Source organism: Anguilla rostrata, chromosome 9 (genome assembly GCF_018555375.3).
Source record: "Anguilla rostrata isolate EN2019 chromosome 9, ASM1855537v3, whole genome shotgun sequence".
Classification (NCBI taxonomy): Eukaryota; Metazoa; Chordata; class Actinopteri; order Anguilliformes; family Anguillidae; genus Anguilla; species Anguilla rostrata.
The window spans coordinates 53650442-53666191 of NC_057941.1; the positions used below are offsets into that span (position 1 = coordinate 53650442).

The 15750-nt window shown below is 48.6% G+C and overlaps 1 protein-coding gene and 2 non-coding genes across 4 annotated transcripts; 2 read left to right on the forward strand and 1 right to left on the reverse strand.

Annotated features, from left to right (window-relative positions):
- Positions 1-721: 721 nt before the first annotated feature.
- Positions 722-793, reverse strand: trnaw-cca (transfer RNA tryptophan (anticodon CCA)). The gene has a single exon. It is a non-coding gene; the product is annotated as a tRNA-Trp (tRNA).
- Positions 794-1041: 248 nt separating this feature from the next.
- trnae-cuc (transfer RNA glutamic acid (anticodon CUC)) lies at positions 1042-1113 on the forward strand. The gene has a single exon. It is a non-coding gene; the product is annotated as a tRNA-Glu (tRNA).
- A 3976-nt stretch (positions 1114-5089) lies between these two features.
- st6gal1 (ST6 beta-galactosamide alpha-2,6-sialyltranferase 1) lies at positions 5090-15683 on the forward strand. Of its 2 annotated transcripts, none has more exons than XM_064352999.1 (8): positions 5090-5440; positions 5616-5745; positions 12139-12729; positions 12924-13194; positions 13572-13669; positions 13954-14055; positions 14764-14938; positions 15193-15269. In XM_064352999.1, the coding sequence occupies exons 2-8, from the start codon at positions 5734-5736 to the stop codon at positions 15252-15254; spliced, it is 1311 nt and encodes a 436-aa protein (XP_064209069.1). In that variant the 5' UTR covers positions 5090-5440; positions 5616-5733; the 3' UTR covers positions 15255-15269. The 2 variants fall into 2 exon arrangements, with proteins under 2 accessions (XP_064209069.1, XP_064209068.1); XM_064352998.1 differs by lacking the exon at positions 15193-15269 and adding an exon at positions 15318-15683 and having other exon boundaries at positions 5094-5440.
- Positions 15684-15750: the final 67 nt, after the last annotated feature.

Genomic DNA, 15750 nt, shown 5'->3' on the forward strand with positions numbered 1-15750 from the left:
CTTAATGGGTAATCCTTGCACTCAGTACTTTACAAATTGTTTCTCATTTTAACATCTCACTTTTTACAACAGTCCTCTTTGTATTGTTATAAGTATGTGTATTTGTTCTATTTTGTATTTTTTATATGATGAGTGCAAATAAATCAAATCAAATCCAATCAAAATCATTATGAGGGGTAATGCAGTTAGACTTTTTTTAGGACTGCATTAAGATGTTTCACGGCTCCATACCTAAAGGAATGCCATGCATGAGTCCAATGTTGTGGAAGGCTGCGTGTTTCCCCTAGTGTGTGCGCGCATATTTTGTTTTGCGCACGTGCGGCTTCAGGAACTGATGCAGAACCTTCGCGCGTTATTCGCCATTGCGGAATCGCGGAGCTGCCTTGCCCGCTATTGACAACGTCGAGGAGGTTTATTACGCCACGTGACATGCGTGTAAATTCACATACAGCGGCAGCAGGCGACTGTGCCTGTGATAAATGACCCGTATTTTAATAGCCGTCAATGCCGGGAACATTGATACACTACTGATGTTTGCAGAAGAGGTCAGACACTTTGAGTGTGCAAAGAAAGACCCACTTTCAAGGCTGAAATATTCTGTTATTATGCAAAACCACGATGGTTGTTTTTAAAGACAGGGCGAACTTTACGAACTTTAGTCGAGCGCTAATGCAGCTGTAGTGTTAAAAGAAATACATTTTAGAAATATCACTAAAAGCATTGACCCCGACGTGATTTGAACACGCAACCTTCTGATCTGGAGTCAGACGCGCTACCGTTGCGCCACGAGGTCTTTTCAATGAACATCCAGCACAAGAAGAAAATTATTCTTTTACAGCCGAGTTCTACCACGTAATGTAAGTTGGACTTGTTACTTAGAGTCACCTACCGACAAAAGCAGTTTTTAACGTGGGCCCTACGATCCAGCCAATAAGTCCAAATAATATCATGTGCGCTTTCATCTACACTGCAAGTTACGGCGAAATTGCCGTATAACTTCAGTATTTTTTTTCTCAGGATTCCACGTACACACCATACCACTCCCTGGTGGTCTAGTGGTTAGGATTCGGCGCTCTCACCGCCGCGGCCCGGGTTCGATTCCCGGTCAGGGAATGAAGCTTTTTTTTACCCTTTTACTTCCACTTTCTCTTCTTCAGAACAAATAACATTGTAAAACCCAGAGGCAAACGGACAAGAGTCAACACATGAATAACATGACTGCCATTAACATACCCACCAGAGGGCGCTGCTGTCCAAGGAATGTCCTGGCTTCACATCTCAAAGTGAAACAAAAGATAATCTGTATTTCCTCCCACTGAACCACCCACTGTAAAGACTTCTGCCCAAGGACCCCTCGTCAGTGGGCCATTAAAGAGGCAGTAGACTCAGATGCAGTTGAGATAAGATATGAACTTTTTTGCCCCACAAGTTGACTCCACCTACACCCCAGCACACTGCACTGGTCACAGCAGTGTATGCACAAAGCAGCACCAGTATGAGCCCAAAAACAATGAATGCCCAGCAACAGTGAAATCTACATTCCCTGACATGCTCCTGACTGATACAATTGCCTCACTCGTTACCCAGCTGTGATGCTTTATGAATCAGATTAAGACTCAATAAAACAATTTTGGCACTGCTACATCCAGCCATTCAGTGTTCACAGAAAAAAATAAAATAAAGTGATTAACATTTTGAGATAACGCATTGTCAGTTTACCCCAAAACTAACATTCCAATCTATTTCCGTTGCCATGGTAATTGCATTTCTCTATAGCTATTTTTTCGGTTCCTTCAGCTCATTTCAGACTGCGAGAACAAGGTGCGAGGACTCTTAGCCTAAGTTAAATAATGACTTAAATTAACCACTGGTGCCGAGAACACCCCAAAAACCAGCAGATACCACGGCCCTCCAGGATCTCAGTTAGCCACTCCCAGCTCAGTTAGCACTCTATTTTCATAGTGTTAGAAAACACTTTCAGCTGAAGCAGGGCTAAGCGATGCATCCAACACCTACTGCTGAAGCTGCAACATCACAATATTATGCATGTTCCGAAAGCGCAGTTCATCCTCGCTCACAGGACAGGCCATGGCACAGACCGGGGACGGGACGCTGAGGTTGAGTATCTGGTGCGTTTGTAGTATCTGTGGTAAAAGACTCAGTGAAGCGCACGCAGTCAGAAGCAGGACAGTGCCGTGGCACAGACCATAGAAGGGTAAGGCTGGGTATCTGGTGCGTTTGTAGTATCTGTGGTAAAAGACTCAGCTGTCAGAAGTATTTTGGGTCCCAGCTTCTCCAGTGTCAGCCCTCACAAAGAGGCCATGGAAACGAGCAATGGGCCAGGTTCCTGCCTGAGCAGGCATCTGATTGGCTGCCCACGTTCACAGGGGACGCTGATGTAACCCTAAACCGCGGTTCTCCGGGGCCACAGTGGTGACCAGCGTGGGGCGCTGGTGTTCGGGGCCACAGTGGTGACCAGCGTGGGGCGCTGGTGTTAGGCCAGCAGATGCCTGCTCTTGCCCCACATGGGTGGGGTACATGTCAGAGCTGAGCAGGGGACACACACACGTGTGCTGCTGCTTGGATTGGGACGACCGCAGCTAAACCAAAAAAATCAGTTGAAACGATATTGTTTTTTAAAATCTGGGGTTTTCCCAGAGGGCTAAAATGACCTCCTCCTCTATGGGTTTGATGCAAAGGGAAGACCAACTTGATTTAGAAAGTTTTGTTCAGTAGAATCAGGCATCTTCGTGCTGGGCCAAATGTTAAAACAAAAACCTGCGCCCAAACTGGCCCTTCAGACCCTTAACCCTTAACCCTTACCCTAACCTACTCATCTGGACACAAGCATCTGAAGAGCAGGCTTTCCAACACCAGCCCTGGATGAAGGCCCAGCCCTTTAATGGAGAAATGCAGGTCATCCATTTTGCACCAGAGTAAAGTTTTTAACATAAATTGTTAGAACTCTGACAGATGACCTGTACCAAGACATCTTGTCCATCAGAAAATAATTCATGAAAACACACCAGAAACCATGATCCTAGATTACAATGCCACCAAAGGGGGGGTGGAACAACTTGGACAAAGTAACGGGGTCCTACAGCACCAAGCAAATGACTGTGCGCTGGCCTTTAGGCATTTTTTATAACATAATTGATGTATCGGCCTACAATGCGTTCATCATCTGGACGGAGATTTTTCCTGAGTGGAATGTGTCAAAGCTGTACAAGAGGCGCATCTTCCACGAGAAGCTGGGGAAGGCACTCGTGGTACCGCATATACAACGGAGGCAGCACAAGGACCCCAGCCACTGCAGCCACAGTGAGGGAGATCCAGGAGAGGGCTGCACCTAGTACACCAGTGCCTGAGGTAAGTAAGTGTGCGTTGCGTGCGTGTGTGTGCGCACGCGCGCGCATGTGCGCGTGTCAGGGGATCGGGATATGCAAAAAGACATAGTAATCATCTCCCTCATCTTTCTAGGTTGCTGCTGGGGGAAGAAGTGGAAAAGGTGCCAGGTCTGCATGACGTCAAGATGAGCACGACATGTGCGACATGCAAAATTCATTTGCACAAAGCATACCGTGACGACTTGTCCCTCATGTGCGGTGTAGATACACAGATACACACGCACACGCCTCGTTCATATTGCTCATCTCTTGTTCATTTTTGTTCATTTCTGGTTCATAGAACTGGCCAAACTGGCCCTTCAGACCAGACCCCTTAACCCTAACCCTAACCTACTCATCTGGACACAAGCATCTGAAGAGCAGGCTTTCCAACACCAGCCCTGGATGAAGGCCCAGCCCTTTAATGGAGAAATGCAGGTCATCCATTTTGCACCAGAGTAAAGTTTTTAACATAAATTGTTAGAACTCTGACAGATGACCTGTACCAAGACATCTTGTCCATCAGAAAATAATTCATGAAAACATTTGCCCACTATTTCAGCATTGTTATCAGTCCTGCCATTGTTTATATGGTCGATTGGACCACTGAAACTTTCATAACATATTAAAACAAAACATGGAGACTAAGGAACAAAGCTTGATGTCCCCAAATAGCACTATTTCAATATAGAACCCTATTATTCACTGACCGGGAACGCAAGGAAAGCACGTGATGCGGTTACTTCCCTTTCTATAATATGCTGTCGGAGATTTCTACAAGACGAAAAGATAAACACCCCCCAGGGAAAGTGGGGTGCAGATGCCTGTTGTTGAAGATATACACAACTCAAACAGGAAGTCAACATTTGAGACAATGTGCGTCTCTACTTTAGCCAGAGAAAAACACAATGGTTCTGACGTTACTAAGGCCACGATAGAAAAACCCTTAAAAAAACCTTACTGTTTTGCCATTACTGAGTAGGCTAGCAATAAAATATTTATATATTTTTAAAATGCCATCCACATCAAAATACCTATTAAAAACGTTTTAATAGGCAAGAAAAGCACATTTGTTGTACTATTTTAACATAATACAATGCATTCGCCAGTTCACACGCCAGGTACTCCCGTTATAGTGTAAAATTATTTCCTGCACGGTGCGTCGCTGTGTTGTGTCTGTTGGAGATAACAGCGGGACCGTGTGGCACGCGCTGGCAGCAACGAAATTGCGAACTGCCTTTGCATGCATGTCATAGTGAGTCCACTGCACTGCGGATGTTAATGAGGGCATAAGAAAATAAAGCGAGTAAAAATTACAAATCGACACGCAATGCTGGCTGTTTATTGATTTACTCCCCAGTTCATCCAAACAAACGCAAATGCTCTCGACATCTTTCCAAGCGGTCTTTAGCTAATCATAAAAGCAGTATCAGTTACTCGTACATGCCGATATAACTATTAAAAATAAAATTTCAATGGTCTGGGAGGTGGTCATTTCTGTGCTTGAATGACCGCTTTGTCTGAAGCGACATTTTACTGCTGATAGTATGTCCACTGCTGACTGCAATAAAACACAGGGACTACACTCATTCCATCTTATTTGTATTGCATAGCCAAAGCAAGAGGGTCGGACATTAGGACATTACGTAGGTTACGTTTATGGGGCTGGGAGGCGGGTTATTAATAACAGACACAAACATCTCCTCCCCTCCCCTCCTCCCTCTCTGTCTTGCTCTCTACTCCGCACTGAATTGTATTTCGCTTTCTGCTTGCCCGTGCAGCTGGTGCGAACGCAGTGACTGTGGCGCAGATGCGTATAGTGTTACAGCCTTTGCCGCAGCGCCCGGGGCTCGGTCGCCAGTACCCGCCCGCATCGCTCGTCTACAGATGTTGTAGATGCGGCCTGGGAACTCTGCCTCTGGCGCTCTCCTTCTTAGCGTGTCGAAGGAGCAGCGGAGCAAAGACAAGCGAAGCTAAAGAAGGCAGCAGCCGCTTTAAAGGCGGCGCCACAAGCCCGACCACAACGGCGCTGCAGCTTAGGCGGGCTCGGCAAGGTAAGCATATCAATGCATTACTCCATTACTCCGTCATTGCACTGCAAAATAAAGAGATGCGCCATTGGAATCAGAATATTAAATATTGCAGAACAAGGTGTAGTTATGCGCGCATGCGCATAAATGTGTTGTGAATAACTGCGGTTCTGAATCCATTTCTCCCCCTTTTTTTAAGCAACCTCGGTCTCATTCAGTCGCTCTAACACACTGCCGAAGCAAGCGCTCTCAGCCGCAGAATGGCGGATCCAAAAGAAAAGGACAACTGAGAAGAGAGAGAAAAAAAACCTGTTAAAATGCGATATAAGGTGAGCGCATTTTCCACGCACGCTGTCACATTGTGCGCGCGCACCAATGTGTAGGTGTCCATGCAAACTGGTCGTCCGCTAATTTTGTTTTCAGGACGCGCAATTGTAACGGAGGCCTGTGTTTGTTCGGGTATGAGTTCACGTGAAATGGTTAGATTTAAACAGTTTATCACTATGCATTCGATAATCTCACACATTGGAAGGATTACTTTTCCACGATCTAATTTATGTTTCGCCTTAAGGTATCTCTGTTTTTACCATTAAAGGCACAGCCAACTTTCTGCTGCAATGGCATAATTTTTGTATTGGAATACAACTTGGCTGCAGTATTAGGTTTATTTCATTTTAAACAAAATGGTAAAAATGACCATTTCACTAACTGAAAAGAATGGTCATTTGGAAAGCCAGAGGAAGAAGAGTTTTACTCAGCGATTTTACACACAGTGCTGATTAAAGCACTCCAGTGGGGTATGCATGGAGCTCAAAGCAGCAGCACTAGCAGAATACACACAGGGGGCTAAGTCTGCAATTGTTCCCACCTTTTATGACAAATCTTTGCTGTTATTTACCTGGTCATAATGCCACCTCAGCACTGCAAACCATGCTCAGTGACTTACAGTTGATACATTCAGTACTTCTGTGATGTCTGTGCTGGACCGATCCTTTCTTTCCCACAATTCAGCTCACTCCAAACTCCATCTCAGTCCTGCTCCCTCTGAGCCAGCTGAGCACAGAGGGATCGTGGGAAAGCATAGAGCTGAGAAAAGGTCCTCCAGTCTGGGCCTGTCCTTTTGCCTGAGGCTCAGTGTGTGCAGTACTGTGCTGGGGGGGGGGGGGGGGGGGGATGGTAGGGGGGGTGGGGGTGGCTGTACCCTCTGAGTTTAGATGCCAAAAAGACCTTCTTTTATCTGTGGCGCCCCAGCAGGGCGTCTTCCATTTTAATCTCAGTCCACCAGGCCGCTGGAAACAGTCCAGTCCAGCCCATGTTTATATCCTCACGTTTGGACTACTTAGCCAGGATAGCAAGTCATATTCCACCTCTGTCTGTGGGCCTCTCTGCTTTTCCCATCTGAATAAAGTGAAAATAAAATCTTACAGAGGGAAAATCTTACTGCTGTCCTTGGAAAAAAACGAAAAAAATGGAAAGTCATAACCCCATTAAAGAGCGGAAAGTCATAACCCCATTATTTCTCAGTCTGAAACACGGGGGTTATTGGAGGTCAGTATCCCAAGGGCCCCTCTGGCAACCCAACAGGCCCTTTTCCCAACATACAGCTCCATTAGATCTCCATTTGGGTCAGCCTGGCTCCCGCTCTACAGCCCAAAAGATACCATTTCTGTGAAGTGGTGATCCACTCCTCATCCGTACCCTTGGAGAGGTGGAGTTCTGAAGGGTATGGGGTATTTTGGGTAAAAGGGTGTGAAAGTAGGGGTGGGTGGGGTTGGCAGGTTCCCGTCCCAGATGGGATGCCGCCTTGTACCCGACCCAAAATAACAACTTTTACTACCTTAGCAAAAATATCCAGCAGCAAAAACAAACAATTATGCTAATGAAAGTCACCTTGGATAAGTCCTCCTCTTCAGGTAACATCACCTTAACAGCACCGTAAGACCTTCTTGCCTTTCTGTGGGGAAAAGCAATCCCTTTCCCCCCACAGTCCCATTCCAGGCTCCTCCAGGGAACCAACCTCTCTGTTCCTACACCTCTCATTCACAGCCAAAGGTCCCCAATTACTCTATTCCAGCCATTTTATATTATTCACGGTTATACACACGGTCTAACAAACATGCTGAAATAAAAATCCAGAGAGCTTTTCTCGCGTCAAGCTAAACAGGCCGGTTTGGGTGGGAGCTGTAGCCTTTTTGCATATGCAAAAGGTAAGTTATACTACCAGCAATGGCAGGGGCACTGTTCTCATGCCCACACAACTCCTGCTCTGAAAGTGAACCTGGTGCCCATAAATCATCCGGCTGGGATTACCCCATAGCAGCTAGACTCGGACGCCAAAGCTGAAGGGACGGAAGAGAAACAGGAAACTGCAGGTTTCCTGTAGCATACCAGGCGACGTAGCTAGAGAGCCGTGAAGCACATTGAGAGCTTGCGCTCAAACTCTGACTAGCTGATTGTGTTTGTAGCGGAAAGGATTAAATCAAATGATCAAACATGCACTCATTGTGATTGTGTGACTGATCGATTCGTCCATAACTCTCAACAGGTGTAGCGGCACCAATCGTTCAAGACCTGGGGAATACTGTATGTTGCAGGGAGCGTTTATGTAAATGGGAGACAGAAGAAGATTGGCTGCTTTGATTGAAATCCAGAAGTGTCAGATCGGGAGCCAAATGTAACTTGCTTGTTTTGTCTTTTGATATTTTTCCACAGAGAAAATGAGGCAAAATCAGTTTGACATGTTTTACAGATTTAGTGTTTTACCAGCTTAATTGGGACATGTTAGACAACACAAGTGACCAAGCAGCTTTAAATTATATTTTGATGTTGTACGGCATTTTGTCTCATAATAAACTCATATTGGACAGAGGATTTGGAGCACAGGCCCAGGCCCAGGCCCACTGCCAACCAACACATTCAGTTTCCCACGACACCTGCAGGCCAGGAACGGGTAAAACTGGTGCACCCTGGATCCCCCAGGGTTCTCAGAGCCATCGATCGCATGCACGGAAATGTTGGGTGAGGTGAGGTTATTGTGGCTGAAATGTTGGGAGAGTCTGTCTGACACAGAGGTGAGGTTATGGGGGCTGAAATGTTGGGAGGTGTTCAGGTCTCTCACACAGAGGTCAGGTTATGGGCTGAAATGTTGGGAGGTGTTCAGGTCTCTCACACAGAGGTCAGGTTATGGGCTGAAATGTTGGGAGGTGTTCAGGTCTCTCACACAGAGGTCAGGTTATGGGCTGAAATGTTGGGAGGTGTTCAGGTCTCTCACACAGAGGTGAGGTAATGGGGGCTGAAATGATGGGAGAGTCTGTCTGACACAGAGGTGAGGTTATGGGGCTGAAATGATGGGAGAGTCTGTTTGACACAGAGGTCAGGTTATGGGGCTGAAATGATGGGAGGTGTTCCTCTGTCTGGCTCCTCTCTCCCCCCTGCAGACCCGGATCTCATTAAGGCCTCCGGTTTCCATGGTGAGCGCGTGGACATGCGCGAGCTTTCCCAGGGGTCTTTTTGACATTTTGTCGTTTGTAATTGTGTGGTTGCCGAGCTGGAGTTGGTCTCTGTCCCAGACGGGCTCTCTCTGAGCTGTGAGCCTTCCCTGAGCTGCTCTATGCAGAGCTGGACTGTGTGGATGGGTTCTGTTATATGGGTCTGTAGTTTGGCCGCATTTTCATGCGTGGCAGTTGGACAGATAGGCTAAGGCTGCAGCTGTCTCACTCCAGTGCTGAGAAAACTCCTCATTCACAGCGTGACTGGCCGTAGATGCAGTTTTGATGCTGCACATGAATTTAAAAAAATAAATTTGATCCATTATGTTCATACAGATGTTTCTTCCTAATTTAATTGAATCCCTTTTTGAAAATAAATAAAGCAAGTAAATATTTTTACTATGAATACAGTAGTCATGTTTTTATTTAGTCGTAGAGGGCACACATGCGTTTAAGATTGTAAGAATTCATATTCATCAGATTTTTTTTTCTTTATTGTATTTCATCCAAATGCTAATTTGAATAAAACAATGTTACCGTATGGAAACGGATACATTTGTTTGCTTCTGGGTTGGCTTTTTAATCCCAGCTGATAAAGGCTAGCATGTTTTCAGCCCTGCTATTGGTGTTGTGGCTATCCGCTCTCAGTGTTCTGCTTTTCATTGGTCGGTCACATTAAGGTCAGCTGTTCAGGACGGGGCAGGTCTGCAGAACGAGACACTGACCTTTTCAGGACTATAGCGGTTCAGCTACGGGCAGGAAGTGGGGTTGGTTAGCGGGTAAATCATTAATGCATTAGAGGTCTCCAGCAGACTGCCTAATATTGGGCTGAAAGTGAACATCTCTGAGTCCCCCCCGGCACTGTCATCATGTCCAGACTATGGCCTGATGGCCTGCCTGCTTCCCCTTGTGGCTGTTCCTCTGTGCTGTAACGGCGGTACGATACCGACAGGTGCGTGCACCTGCAGACAGGAGGATGTGACGCAGCTGTGGGCATGTCAAAATAGTATTCACCTGCAGCTTAAAAATGTGTATGTGTGATGGGGGGTGGTGGCTAAAATTTAGAGATTTGGGCGGCATGAAAACCATGAAGCAATAAATCGTATAGATTACCGACAGGCTGACCACAACGGGGCATGCCACCAAGCATATGACCCGGGAGACAAGGAAACAGGCGGAGCGACACGAGCACAGAACCAGCCAATTAAACCCCTGGAATCATGTAACACGCAAGGCTGCAGTCACACACAAAGGGTAAACTAGCTGGTAATTCCTGGCAATACAGCTTGCTTTGTTAGTCTCGTTCCTTTGAATACGTAGTTTTTGGACTGGAGGGCTTTCCATTTGTACGTGCAAGGGCTGTGAAGGCACCCCCCCCAGGCAGTACCACGTGGAGCATATTCCGTGGAAACTGTGCACGTACCTGTCAATCTGACAACACATCCATGACCATGATCTCTGCTCGGGGAACAGTAGACTGGTCTACATCCATGACCATGACCTCTGCTCGTGGAAAAGTAGACTGTTCTACATCCATGACCATGACCTCTGCTTGGGGAAAAGTAGACTGTTCTACATCCATGATCATGACCTCTGTTTAGGGAAAAGTACACTGTTCTACATGCATGACTATACCCTCTGCTTGGGGAAAACTAGACTGGTCTACATTTTTCCTTCTGCAAAGTCAAAAATAGCCACAAGGCCATCCAAAGATTTATTAGAAAGTCACACAACAGCTGATGTCTTCATATTAACAGTGACTGACTTTAATCACTGCTTGTGAGATCACAGTGAAGGACACAGCATGTGGGTGGAACTAAATCATGAAGCTGTTAAAAATTGTCCTGACAGTTAGTCACCATTGTGCCTCACAGTATTCCTGATTAATAGACATTTCGTTGGAAATTAAACACCCAACAGGTGTAAAATCAACAAGATGTTTGTTCCCGCTTGCCTAACGCTTAATTGAGAGCAGCTTGCAGAGTCCCAGCAGGTTCCAGTCAGCTTCCTCCTCCTACAGTCATAAACCTTCAGGGCCAGGCTTCAGTTCCTGTCCATGCAAGTCGGGTGTCCCTTGGGCCTGATTAAGCTCCACCCTTTCATTCCACCGTTATACTCATTAACTCTGACGCTCCCTCATTATTTCTCGATGGAGGGTCTTTCATTAATGTCTTATGCGAACAGGAATGATCGTAATTACTGTATATGAGACATTAATGTAAATGGCCCCTTTCTGTGGTCTCGAGAAGCATTAAACTCTAAGGCAGTCGCTTGAGGGCATTCCTGTGGACTCTGATTGTCTTTCCTGATGCCGTTTTTTTATGAGGCCGATTAAATGGCTGTCTGTTTGCACTGCCTTGCTCTGATTGACCGGTTAAAGAGACTCAGTCTGGAACAGAGCTCTTAAGGCCAGCTTATAGTTAGGCGATGAATGGTCGATAGCCGACATATCAGTCATCAACATTCCATTACGGCTCGATTTTCATATCGAACGTTGTCGCTCACAGAATGTATAAGCACATAACCGATGAAAACGCATCGCTGAAGTGGAGTCATTAATGGAATCCTTGTAGTCCACCTGTTCGGCAGCTTACAGGCACGAAAACATTGTGCTTATCAAAGTCAGATTACTGGTTCAGAAACGGGGAGTTTCCTGGTTCAGAAACGGGAAGTTTCCTGGGTCAGAAACGGGGAGTTTCCTGGGTCAGAAACTGGAAGTTTCCTTAGTCAGAAACGGGGAGTTTTCTGGGTCAGAACGGTTGTGAAACAGCAGTATTTTTGTATCATTACTCATCATATTTCAGGTGAATCATCTGCGCAGCTGACTGCAGTCCAGTCGGAGTGTGTTTCTCTCAAAGCTGCTGCAAAATGGCCGCTGGTTTGGAAGGCACACACATGCGGGGAGGCGGGGGGGGGGTGGGGGGCTGCTGTTCCTAGGACCCCTGGGCTGCACATTAACCCTGACCCCAGAGCTGACTATGCCCCCCTCCCACCAGTGCTGGGTCTGGGTGGTTCGGCTGGAGTCTGTGAGTCAGGTAGAGGGGCGCCATGCGCAAAACGGCAGATAACTGCTGTGTGGTAGCCAAGGAAACAAGCTGACAACTCCACAGGCTGCAGGAGGGGCTCTGCCCTTGTACCTGTCAGCAGGGCACTGAACCTCAACTGTCTGAGTGCGATACCCAGCAGGATACATAAAGAGTGATAAAGCGCACCCCCTCCCTCTCCCCCCCCCAGATCCCCGGAGCGGCGATGGACCGCGTGAGTCTGCTGTGGCGTTTGCGGCGGCGGGCGAGGCGGGGGGTGCTGTGCATGGGGCTGTTCTGCGTGGCCATGGGGCTCCTGTACGCCCTCTGCGCCGAAAACAGCGTCCCCGTCACCGACGCCATCTTCGGCGTGAGGGCCCGCACCCGCGCCCAGCCCCGCGCCCACTCCATCATCAAGGTGGTGCGGGCAGGGGGTGGCGGAGGGGCCAAGCCCATATTCGTCAACCCCCAGAACCACCCCGGGATCGTCCCCGGGGACCCCCACCGCCCCATCCCGGTGCTGTCCGCCCCCAACGGCACCCTGGAGGGGGGCAGGGTCGAGTCCCGCAGCAGGAAGAGGGAGCCCGGCGGGGGGGCGGGGTTTCTGTCCTGGCTGATGCCCCGCCCACTCCGGAGCCTGCTGGAGGGGATCTTTGGGAGCAAGAGGCGGACGAGTGCAGGAGGCGTGGGAAGCGACTCGGACCTTTTCGGACCCCACGGGTCACTGGGAGAGGTGTGGGACGAGCAGATGTCCAGCAGCATGCTGGGAAAGAGGCTGAGAAAGGTGGTGCAGAACTACCAGGTGAGCGAGAGAGAGAGAGGAGGGGGGAATGGTGGCAATTTATGCCCCTTGTTCTCATTCTGCTGTTTTATGTTTTTTTTGTTTGTTTTTTTTTGCCATTTTCTGTGATTCTTTCAGCTTTATGACAAAACAATGCAAAGCTTGCTTAACAGAACACTTCTCCACGTCTCTCTTTCTTTCTGCCTCCCTGTCAGGCTATGAATAAGTACGGGGTACCATTCCACACCAAGGGGGGTGCGGACAGCGGAGGGGGCCCCAAACGCACGGGTCCGGAGCTGCTGTGCCAGCTGAAAGGGAAAGTTGGGGTGACCACCCTCACCCCCGAACTCAAGCCCTTCTCCAGCCTGCCCTGGGCCCCTCTCCTGCCCCCGCGACCCCTGACCTCTGACCTGGGCCCCTTCAGGAGCTGCGCGGTGGTGTCGTCAGCGGGGTCACTGAAGCACTCTGGGCTCGGGAAGGAGATCGGTGAGAGTCCCTCAACGTTCATGCAACATCTCCCTAACGTTTCTGCAACCCTCTGCAGCAAACGCAACGTTCTCACAACGTCTCCCTAACGTTTCTGCAACGCTCTGCAGCAAACGCAACGTTCTCACAACGTCTCCCTTACGTTTCTGCAACCCTCTGCAGCAACAACGTTTATCGTGTCTCTATCATGTCTCGTACAGCAACCACCAACATGTAGTGCAGATACAAAAACTATTCTAAGACAGTTTACACAATGTCTATATGATGTCATATTCTGCTTTTATAGCAAATGAAATGGCTGCCGTGAGGGAAACCCATACTGTGTCAGTGATGATGTCAGGATTGTGGTTATTACACTGGCTGCTCCTGCTTCCCAGACTCCCATGATGCAGTGCTGCGGTTCAACGCTGCTCCCACAGTGGGCTACGAGAAGGATGTGGGCACCAAGACCACCATACGCCTCATTAACTCACAGGTACCTGGCACACACACACACACACACACACACACACACGCACACACACACACACACACAAACACACGCACACACACACACATATACACGCACACACACAAACATACACATACACACACACTCACATACACACACATACACGTGACTGAACTGTGTTATGTGCTCTCATGGTATTTCCCAGCTGAATGTTTGCTGAATAATTGCTGAGTGTTTGCAGAATGTTTGCGGAATGTTAGTTTAACGTTTGCAGAATGTTGGCTTAAGGTATGCGGAATGTATCGCAGGTGATGGCGTCAGATGATCACCGCTTCCTGTCCAGCTCCCTGTACAGCGCTGGGATCCTGGTGGCCTGGGACCCCTCCCCCTACTCCTCTGACCTGAATGAGGTGAGCCAGCTTTACCTGTAGTACACCTTTACCTGCACATCACCTTTACCTGTAGTACACCTTTACCTGCAGCACACCTTTACCTGTAGTACACCTTTAACTGCAGCACACCTTTACCTGTAGTACACCTTTACCTGCAGCACACCTTTACCTGTAGTACACCTTTACCTGCAGCACAGCTATACCTGCAGTACACCTACACATCACATTTACATGCAGCACAACCTATACCTGCAGTACACCTACACATCACATTTACATGCAGCACACCTTTACCTGCCTCACCTTACCTGCAGCACACCTTTACCTGAAAAATAGATCAGAATGTCAGTGCTGTCTCTGTGTCTGTAGTGGTACAACAGGGCAGATTACCCACACTGTCAGTGCTGTCTGTGTCTGTAGTGGTACAACAAGACGGACTACCCACACTGTCAGTGCTGTCTCTGTGTCTGTAGTGGTACAACAGACGGATTTACCCACACTGTCATGCTGTCGTGCTAGTACTGCGTACACACAGGCACGATTAACCCACACTGTCAGTGCTGTCTCGGTCTTTAGTGGAACAAGAGGATCATATGTCAGTGCTGTCTCTGTGTCTGTAGTGGTACAACAGGACGGATTACCCACACTGTCAGTGCTGTCTCTGTGTCTGTAGTGGTACAACAGGACGGATTACCCACACTGTCAGTGCTGTCTCTGTGTCTGTAGTGGTACAACAGGACGGACTACCCCATATTCCTGCAGTATCAGAAGTACCGGCGGCTGCATCCCCAGCAGCCCTTCTACATCCTCCACCCGCGCGTGGAGTGGCAGCTCTGGGACACCATACAGGCCAACATGGCCGAGGCCATCCAGAGAAACCCCCCTTCCTCTGGCCTGCTGGGTACGCCACCAAGCCTGCGTGTGTGTGTGTGAGAGCGTGTGTGTGTGTGTGTGTGTGCGTGTGTGCGTGTGTGCGTGTGTGTGTGTGTGTGTGTGTGTGTGTGTGTGTAACGCCCTCTCTCTCTCCTGCAGGGACAGTGCTGATGATGTCATTGTGTAAGGTGGTGCTGTGTGTGTGTGTGTGGTGTGTGTGCGTGCGCGTGTGCGTGTGTGTGCATGTGTGTGTGTAACGCCCTCTCTCTCTCTCTCCTGCAGGGACAGTGCTGATGATGTCATTGTGTAAGGTGGTGCATGTGTGTGTGTGTGTGTGTGCGTGAGCGTGTGCGTGTGCGTGTGTGTGCATGTGTGTGTGTAACGCCCTCTCTCTCTCTCTCCTGCAGGGACAGTGCTGATGATGTCATTGTGTAAGGTGGTGCATGTGTACGAGTTCCTGCCTTCTCGCCGTAAGACGGAGCTGTGCCACTATTACCAGCGCTTCTACGACGCGGCCTGCACGCTGGGGGCCTACCACCCCCTGCTCTACGAGAAGAACCTGGTCAAGAGGATGAACCAGGGGCCTGACCGCGACATCTTCAGCCACGGCCGAGTCACCCTGCCAGGGTTCAACAGCTTCAACTGCACACACAGGGCAATGCACTAACACTCTGGCCCGACTGACCCCATACTGACCCACGCACTGACACCCCCGATACTGACCGACCCCATACTGACCCACGCACTGACACCCCCGATACTGACCGACCCCATACTGACCCACGCACTGACACACCCGATACTGACCGACCCCATACTGACCCACGCACTGACACCCCC